Source organism: Propithecus coquereli, unplaced genomic scaffold, assembly GCF_000956105.1.
Source record: "Propithecus coquereli isolate 6110/MARCELLA unplaced genomic scaffold, Pcoq_1.0 Scaffold114, whole genome shotgun sequence".
Classification (NCBI taxonomy): domain Eukaryota; kingdom Metazoa; phylum Chordata; class Mammalia; order Primates; family Indriidae; genus Propithecus; species Propithecus coquereli.
Window position 1 is genome coordinate 2,064,179 of NW_012135414.1, and position 9,961 is coordinate 2,074,139.

The 9,961-nt window shown below is 43.9% G+C and overlaps 1 protein-coding gene across 1 annotated transcript; it reads right to left on the bottom strand.

Annotated features, from left to right (window-relative positions):
• Positions 1–280: 280 nt before the first annotated feature.
• On the bottom strand, positions 281–1,240 carry LOC105819936 (olfactory receptor 2S2-like). The gene has a single exon (XM_012656306.1). It carries the CDS (start codon positions 1,238–1,240, stop codon positions 281–283), a length of 960 nt encoding a protein of 319 aa, XP_012511760.1.
• Between the last annotated feature and the right edge of the window lie 8,721 nt (positions 1,241–9,961).

Consider the following 9,961-nt stretch of genomic DNA (forward strand, 5'->3'; position numbering starts at 1 on the left):
TGATACAATGTCACTGAGGTTATACACAAAGCCACCAACTAGCCAGCATCTCCAGAAATGTGAAGGCTCTTTACTTCTAGGTTCTTTAGATAGTAGCTTGTATTATTATTACCTATGGAACAATGGGGGGAAATCAGTTTACTTTTTAGTTCCAGTTCTATCGTCCATCATATGGGCGTTGGAAATTCCCTTCTCTACTCTGGGTTACCATTTTCTAATGAGTACAATGAGGAGCTTGGAGATTGTGTGTTTTGGCAATCTTGGATTCTGTGACAATCATTCACTTAGTTAGGTGTTTCTGAAATACCAGGTGCCTCACAGCAGCCTTCACATCCTTGTTCCTCAGGCTGTAGATGATCGGGTTCACCATGGGGGTCACCACCCCATAGAAGAGGGAGATGAGCTTGTCTGCAAGGTCCTGCTTGTCTGCCCCCAGTGGGTCCTTAGACTTGGGCTTCCCATACATGAAGAGGATGGTCCCGTAGAAGACGACCACGACTGTGAGGTGGGCAGAGCATGTAGAGAAGGCTTTTTTCCTCCCCTCAGCCGAGGGGATCCTCAGGATGGTGGCAATGATGAAGACATAGGAGACAGAGATGAACAGGACTGGGATTGCAAGGAAGATCATGTTGGCCACAACCATGCTGATCACGTTGATGGAAATGTCAGCACAGGCCAACTTCAGGACAGCCAGGATCTCACAGGTGAAGTGGTTGATGACATTGTCCCCACAGAAGGGCAGCCACATTGCCTGGGATGTCTGTACTACAGAGTTAGTGATACCAGCTGCCCAGGAGCCAGCAGCCATGGGCACATAGGCAGCCTTGCTCATGACCACGGGGTATCGTAGGGGGTTGCAGATGGCCACATAGCGATCAAATGCCATCATGCTCAGGAGCACACACTCTGTTGCTCCCATGGCAAAGGAGAGGAACATCTGTACCGTACAGGCCGAAAAAGAGATGGTTTTCCTGGGAGTCAGGAAGCTGTCAAGGATGAGGGGGACTGAGGAGCTTGTATAACAGATGTCCAGGAAGGACAGGTTCCCCAGGAAGAAGTACATGGGGGTGTGCAGCCGGGAGTCGAAGATGGTCACCAGGATGAGGATCCCATTGCCCAACAGGACCACCAGGTACATCAGCAGGATGAGCACAAAGAATGTCTTCTCCAGCTTTGGGTGGGCTGAAAGTCCCAGGAGAATAAACCCCATCACTGGGGAGGTCTCATTGGATCTGTCCATGGTGCATCTGCTTTGTCACCTGCAGGAATTCAAAAGGTCAATCTCAGCATTCTCTTACTCCAAAAGTGCCTGGGAAGCCAGGTGAAAATCCTTGTTCTGTTGAGCAACTGGAGAATAGCCCTGACAATTTGTTTATCTCTATGGGGTTCTAAAAACAATGTAGTAGAGATCAATATTTAACTTCTGCTTCCAGTAAGAACAAACAGATTAATTTGGATTAACTCTCTTGCAAATGACAATTAGAAAAACTGGACAAAATATAAAACACATCTGTGTAAAGCATTGGAGGTAATAAGACGATGAGGAATCATAAGGTTATGATTTGGGGGAAAACAAGGACCCAGAGAAGTAAGTTCAGCACTTTAGGCTGTATTTCAATTGGAGCATTTGCAGCTGCTAGATGGGGTCACTGAGAGACAGAGGAGCATGACCAACAGCCTCATGGAGACGGGGAATAGGTTTTGAAGTACAAGACCCACCTTGAAGGGCCCCTAACTTTATGCCATTGGGATGGGATTTCAAAGGGCAGAAACAGGAATAAGGGCAAATCAGAAGGAAACTGGTGCTGTAGTTCAGCTTCAAATCTTCTCAAGCCCTGGAATTTGATTGAGGTAGTCCCAGATTTCGGGTGCTCCCAAGTACCTAACAGAAGCAAACATAAATTTATTCTGAAGGAAAGTAACGTCACCCTAGTCTCCAAATCATTTCTACAAATAATTTTCAAACACAGTATACGGCACACATTTAAGAAGAATAAGGTACACAAGGAGACAAGATGACATAAATGAAAACCAACAGAGAAAAGTGACAACATAAAGGGAACATAAAGCTTCCCTTTCTTTGGGACAGGTGGGAGCCAAGAAGACAGCTCTGGTGACACCTTCTGAGAGAATCAGCCCAGGCCACCCTGACACCAGCAATGCTAAGGTCTTAACATCTTGTTGATCCTTTTGTACATTTGGGGCAGTGAGTGCACCATGACCGAGTTGAGTGAGAGTTCTGACTGAATCTTCCCTCTTCTCCTCACTCTCCATTGCCTGCACCAGAGGCACTGGCTTGTTCCCGAGACTGTTCACAGAGCCCTAGGCCTACTCTGTCAGCTCTTCTTACTGGGAAGGTTAAATCTCTCCTGATAAAGATTCTTTAATTTTCCAAACTTTATTTAGGTTCCAGAACCTTCTCTCAGGCCCATCTGTGCACTTCCTAGTGATAACACAATTCAGTTTTAGTAAAGAACCCTGCTAAGTCAGTTTAGCAAGAAACCCCCAGCCTCAATATCTGATCACCCTCAATATCTGATCAGGTTCCTCATCCTCCACCATCCCCAGATGATGTCTAATCACCCTGACCTGTCTTCAGCAAGAATCCTATTAGGTTGGTTTAGCTATAATCTCCCTTACCTCTGTTTTTCCTCTTTGTAATTTTCTACCCACTGACCCCAACCCTGCTCCTTGACTATAAGTTCCTAGTAGCCCATGTTGTATTTGGAGTTGAGCCCAATCACTCTCCCCCACTGCAAAATCCCACTGCACCTGTTGAGACGGTGCCATGAGTGCCTGAGTAAAGTCTGCTTTACCAATGCTTTAACAAGTGTCTTTGAATAATTTTTTCTTTAACACTCCTCAGACTTCTAAGTGTTCCCCAAACTGGGATTTATTCTGGGCCGGTAAAAAACTTGTAGGCAACCTTGAGGGTGTTGGACATTTGGTTTTATTTGCACCATATCTAAAATGCTTATGAACCTCCCAGATAGCCATCTCTCCAAGAGCTCTCAGTAATTCATCCCCTTCCTCAGTTGTTGCAGGGACACTTCCTGCCCAGTGAGCTCTGAGACATTGCTGTGTTGGTGCTTAGCACATTGCAGCTGTGACCAAGTCTGTGTCGTAATAATTCAATTCAGGTTAACAGACATTTATTGGGCATCTGCTTTGGGCCAGACATAATTCTTGGTGCTAGGGACATAACGATGAAAGGCATAGTCCCTGACCTCAAAGAACTCAAGTCTAGTAGAGAAACAGTCATGCAAACAAATAATTACATCATCATCAACCACAGCGATTATTCTAATGTAAAGGACAATAGGCCTTAGGATCTATTCAGCAATTTGCTCCCTTTCCAACAGAGAGCCCCTTACTGCATTCCTGATAGTCCCAGAGCCTAGGTTTGACTATCTGAGTGATGTGGGCTCTTTACCTCCCGGTGAGGCTCCCTTCATTTTGGAGTAATTACCCCTTGATATTGAGCTGAAATCTGCCTCCTTGCAACTTCAACCAGGCCCTGTCTTCTGAAGCCCCCAGAGGCAGTTAATCTTTCTTCCATACAACAGGCCTCCAAATATCCAGAAACAGCATGACTTCAGCATGAAGATAAATAATAATCAATTTCCCCTTTTCTCCTAAGACCTTAACAATATAGTTATATCTCTTAGAGGCAAATGTGTCATCCAGGAATTGACTACAAAAGGTGAAACTGAGAATGGTCCCCAGGCTTGAAGATAGCTGGGGTACCTGAGACTCACTGCAACTGTGATGTGTGTGCTGGGACAGTACATCAGTCCCCAACTGGGGTTTTCATTCTGTGTTGGCCAGCCAACTTTACCCTCCAAGAACCTGGATCACATGAAGAAATATTCCCTCTGTATCATCATCACCAGACCCAGACACGTGCTCATTACTATTGCTGGATTTTGTACTCTAATTATGAAATGAGAAAGAGACCAACAGTTTTAATCAAGAAAGGACAACTGAGTGTGGGAAGAAGACTACTAGCTGTGTGGTCCCTGACAAGCCCTCTTTTCCTCTCTACAATGATGAGGTAAAGCCAGATGATCTTAGATACTCATTCAGTTTGTTGGTTCTATTTGATTCTGTGAGAATAATATACCAATGAAAGTGCTTCATCTCTCCCCTCCTCAAGCCCCATTCATTACAGTCAAGTCTGATGATAGAAATGTAGCTGTGCTAATGAAAATTTTGGTATTCCATTAATCAAAACTTGCACCTACCTTCATCACAAACATGGTGAGCAAGAATGATCAGTTTCCTAAGGGTTGGAAACAGGCTACATGTCTGAAGCATGAGAGTGAGGGTTCAGAACGTGTGACAGGTAAAGGGTCCTCTTCCCTCCACCTGCCTTGTGCGCCCAGGGGACAATATCCAAAGGACTGGCCATCACCCTAGAAGATAATTTAAATTCCAGTTTGTTTTTTGGGACCATTTTAGTCTCTGAAGTCATTTAAAGTTCAGAAAGTAAATTGTACTCAGAAACTTTGTATACTACTGGGATAACATCCCCAGGATCCAATTATACTGGAGGCACTGAAGGACATTTGCTTTCTGCTTCTTCTCCCTTGCTTTTCTCCTTCCTCTTTTCCTTCCTTCCTTCCTCCCCCCTTTCTCTCTGAACATCATAATCCCATTTACAGAATCCAACAGCCCACAGATCAGTGATTACATGATCCATTCAAACCCCCAAGTCTCTTTTCTGCGCTGCGGCCAAGAACCATCACACCCAGTCTGTGCTTATGCTGTGTTTTGGGGAGTCTGGGTGAAAGGCTTATACCGTCCCTCTAAATTTTCATCTTGTTGGATTAAGCGCCTTGAAGCAACCTGCTATGTTCTGCCTTAACCTCACTGAGCATCCAACTAAGTCACTGTAGTTTCAACCTCCTATCATCTATGTGTGTGCTCTGAGATCTCATGGGAGTCACTGACAGAATGTGACCCAGGACAGGTCCAGAGAATGGACATTCTTTTTTTCAGCAATTATTGTGTGTATACTTCATAAAAGGTAAAAATGTGCCGAGTAACCTACTCTCTGCCTCCTGGGAGTGCACCCTCTTGTGGCAAGAGAGAGGCACATGCAGTTGACCCATGAACAGCACAGAGGTGGGGGTGCCAATTCCCATGCAGTTGAAAATTTCTGTGTAACTTTTGACTCTCCCAAAACTTAACTACTAATAGCCTACTGTTGACTGGAAGCCTTACTGATAACATAAACAGTCAATTAACACATATTTTGTATGTATATGTATAATATATTCTATTCTTACAATAAAGTAAGCTAGAGAAAAAATGTTATTAAGAAAATCATAAGGAAGAGAAAATATATTTACTATTCATTAAGTGAAAGTGGATGATCATAAGGATCTTCATCCTTGTTGTCTTCCCGTTGAGTAGGCTGAGAAGGAGGAAGAGGAGGGGCTGGTCTTGCTGTCTCAGGGGTGGTAGAGGTGCAAGAGGTAGAAGGGGAGGCAGGAGAGGAAGGCACAATTGGTGAAACTTTGTGGAAATACATTATTATTTCTGTCTGACTTTATTACATTTTTATTTCTCAAAAAACGTTTCTGTAGGATACCAATCCTTCTTCCACCATTTTCTTTAGTTTCAGTGTCCATATCGTATTAATAGAAGGGTCCATGTCATAAAAGAAGTCAAAAGCAGTCTTGAATAATCGGAACCCTTCTGCCAGATTCCCTAATGGCAATTTGTTTTCTGGCCTTGCTTATTCTATGTCTTCAGCCTCATTGTGTGGCACTGGTTTGGAAGAATTCATCTCCACCAAATCGTCTTCTGTTAATTCCTCTGATTCCCACTTCTCCAAGATCCATATCTTGAAACCCTTCACCCACTACCTTTTTTTTTTTTTTTTTGAGACAGAGTCTCAGTGTTGCCCGGGCTAGAGTGCCGTGGCGTCAGCCTAGCTCACAGCAACTTCAAACTCCTGGGCTCAAGCGATCCTCCTGCCTCAGCCTCCCGAGTAGCTGGGACTACAGGCATGCGCCACCATGCCCGGCTAATTTTTTGTATATATTTTTAGTTGTCCAATCAATTTCTTTCTAATTTTAGTAGAGACGGGGTCTCGCTCTTGCTCAGGCTGGTCTCGAACTCCTGAGCTCAAACAATCCGCTCGCCTCAGCCTCCCAGAGAGCTAGGATTACAGGCGTGAGCCACTGCGCTCAGCCCACACACTACCTTTTTTGCCATATCCACAATCTCTTTCATGATTTCCTTGACTGGCTCTGTTGTAAATCCTGTGAAGTCATGCACAACATCTGGACACAGTTTTCTCCAGCAGGAATTTATATTTCAGGCTTGATGGCTTTCACAGCTTTTTCTATAACAATGATGGCGTCTTCAATGGTGTGATCCTTCCTGACTTTCATGATGTTCTCTCTATTAGGGTTCTCTTCCATAATGTTGACAATTCTTTCCATAGAGAATCATGTATAATGAGCCTCAAAGGTCCTTATGACCTCTTGATCTAGAGGCTGGATTAGAGACATGTGTTTGGGGGCAAACAGACTACTTTGATGCCCTTGGTGTTGAACTCACGGGGCTCTAGGTGGCCAGGGGCATTGTCCAATATCAAAAGAACTTTAAAAGGCAGTTCCTTACTGTCAAGGTACTTCCTGATTTCAGGGACAAAGCTTTGGATAGAACCAATCCAGAAAAATGATTCTCATTGTCTAGGCCTATTTGTACAAACAAGACGGGCATCTGGTGTTTATCTTTTCCCTTCAAGGCTCAGGGGTTAGCATGTTCATAGGTAAGGGCCGTCTTGATCATAAACCTGACTGCATTTGCACAAAACAGTAGAGTTAGGCTATCCCTTCCTGTCTTAAACCCTGGTGCTTGTGTCTCTACCTTACTAATAAATGTCCTTTGTAGTATTTATTTCCAGAATAAGGCACTTTCATCTGCATTAAAAACCTATTCGGGCAGATATCCTTTCTCCTCCATGGTTTTCTTAATGGCATCTGGGAACTCATCTGCTGCCTGTTGGTGGGTAGAAGCTGCTTCTCCTATCATCTTGACATTTTTAAAGCCAAACGTCTTTCTAAAATTATTAAATCATCCTTTGCTGGCATTAATTCTCCAGCTTTAGGCGCTTTACTTTCCTTTTGCTTTAAATTGTCATATAAATGACTTTTTCTTGACTCACATTAGAATCTGTAGGTATGCCTTTCTTAAAGCCACATTGTGCCCACATAAAATCTACATTTTCAATATGAGATAAAAAGGTATTTTGCAAAAGTGCAAGGTTTTCACACCTGCTGGCTTAGCTACAACAACAGCTTCACAAATTTCCTTTCCTTTTTCCACAGTGGTCCTTGTGCTGGATTCATTTATCTTGAAATGGTGGCAACCTTAACTGCAGACCTCAATCTGTGGCACATATCAAGTAATTCAACAGTTTTTTTTTTAATGTCATGAATTTTCTCTGCTTCTTGGGAGCACTTCCAGTGTCACTAGTGGCACTTCGTATGGTTCCCATGGTGTTATTCAAGGTTTATGATATTGCACATGATGATTAAACATAATGAAAAATATAAGAGAACTGTGAAAGATCATTTTTACTGCAGTACTCAATTTACTGGAGCTCATATGGAGCTTACAAATTGCTCATATGGAGATGACTAGCGTCACAGGATGTTTTAAGCAGATACTCAAAAGCCAAATGGAAGAGCCGCATCGGGCAAGGTCTAGGTGGAGGGCTGTGGAGTTTCCATGCCCTCTCTAGGCACACCACTCTCCCCATATCTCTATGTGTTCTCTGAACTCCTTTGGTTTTGGGCTTTTCATGGTGGTTCCATTATGTAGACATGATTGATTAAATCATTGGCCACTGGTGACTGAACTCAATCTCTAGCCCTCTCCCCTGCCTGGAGGTCAGGGGGTAGGGCTGAATATTCCAACCCTCTGATCACGTGGTTGGTTCCTCTAGTAACCAGCCCCCATCCTGACGCTATCTAGGACCCCTTCAGGAGTCACCTCATTAGTATAAATTCAGGTATTGAAAAGGGCTTATTATGAATAGCAAAAGACGCTCCCCTCACCCCATCACTAAAGAAATTTTAAGTGTTTTAGGAGCTCTGTGCCAGGAACTGTCCACCAGACCAAGAGTGTGTGTGTATGTGTGTGTGTATACACACACACATATATCTACATATACATATATATATGTATACACACACACACTTTATTATGTCACAGTATCCCACCCTCATATCTACCTCATAAGATTGTTGGGAACATTAGATAAGACAAGAATTGGGAAACGGTTATAAATAAATGACAATTCTTATTAATATTAATGCCTCACCATTATCTCGAATACAACAAATCCAATTGGCTGCAAACTCCTCAATCATAGAAACTATTTCTTAGTCATATCTTTATTTCCAGTAACTATCCTAGAGCTAGGCACGATACACACAAAGGAACTGTGTCCTGAAATGTCAGAAACAACCCCAGAGCGGAGCCACCCCAGCTCTGACATGCTCCCTCTGTACTTTCTCCACGCCTCTCTTCCAGTTCTCAAGATTTGGTGTGAAAGGGAGGAAAATTATCTTTTCCTTCTACCCATCTTAGGTTCATTGGCCGGGGCTCCTATAAGGAAAGACAGATTAATAAGAGAAAAGCATACACATTTATTCAATATAAGTTTCATATGACATAGAAGCCTTTGTAAGGAAATGTGGACCCAAAGAAACAGTTAAACCTGGGTGTTTTTTGTAATAAGTTTGAGTGGAAAGTAGCGGAGAGGTATGATGGGCAGAAAAGAGTGAGCTGAGTCTTGTGAACGGGAGACACAGCCAGGCCCATTAGCTCACATTTTCTTGGCCTCTCTATGTCTTGGGAGACAAGGATGCTCCTTTGCTCTGAGTGTAAGGAGGGCCCCTCTCACAGGAGATCTTGAGATTTGCCTTAGGGGAAGGTCAGAAAATCCTTCCTAGGTTTTATGACCTGCTTCAGGGGAGAAGGACGGGAAAGATCAGAGAGACCTTCCTGCACACACTGTTTCTCAAATTACTTCAGCTTAAAATATTCAATCTGCCAAGGTGCCATATTTTGAGATCGTGTGTCCTGAACCCATCAGGTATCTCAACCATTATTGATTCTTCTCTCTTCTACATCTCCTACCCCAGATCTATCTCTAAATCTTACAGTTTTTTCCTCCTAAATGTCTCCAAGGGCCACTCCTCCATCCCTGTTGCTTTCACCATGGGCTAGTTCCATATACTCCTCCTGTGCCCAGCCTCCTGGACAGCTTTGTGGCATTCTCAGTCATACAGTTAGCTCCACTCTGCTGGGCATTCCCTGAAGATAAAGACCCATTTCTGATCATCATGTCCTCCATCCAGCCTAACTCTTTGGCACTTGGCACAAGGCCTGGCACATGTGACATGTTGGTAGCATAGAGATTATTTGGTGTGGTGGGGATGGGCAGGCAAGTAGCAGTGAAAGAGAGAGTGAGAGAGAAAGAAAGAGCTGTGTCACTGGGTGGAGGTGAGGAAACGCCTGGATAGCCAGGGAATCTGTGTGACCCAAAGTTCCCAGAAATATTGGTATCATGATCTTCCTAAGGAATAGTTGAAGAGAAGGCCTAGCTCTTTTTCCCTTCCAGACCCTTTGAGGGCCAGTGATAGAGCCACCCTGAACCAACTGTTGTGATCAAAGCCCAGGAGAACTCTGAGTACCTGGCACCAGCAAACTTTCTGAGCGGAGGTTTCCTTGTGCTGAGAGGGGAGCTTTGGATAGATTTGCACAACGTTGCCTAATTGGGTCTGTGGGGTGAAGTCTAAACTCTGAGCCTCTCATCAGTCTTTAAATTGCTTCTGGGATAGGACCCAACCCCAAAGCAACCCTGTCCTAAATTCCAGAGAGAGTCTTTATGGGACCCTCTGGAGAGCAGTACAAGCACAGAGAAGGGAGGGTC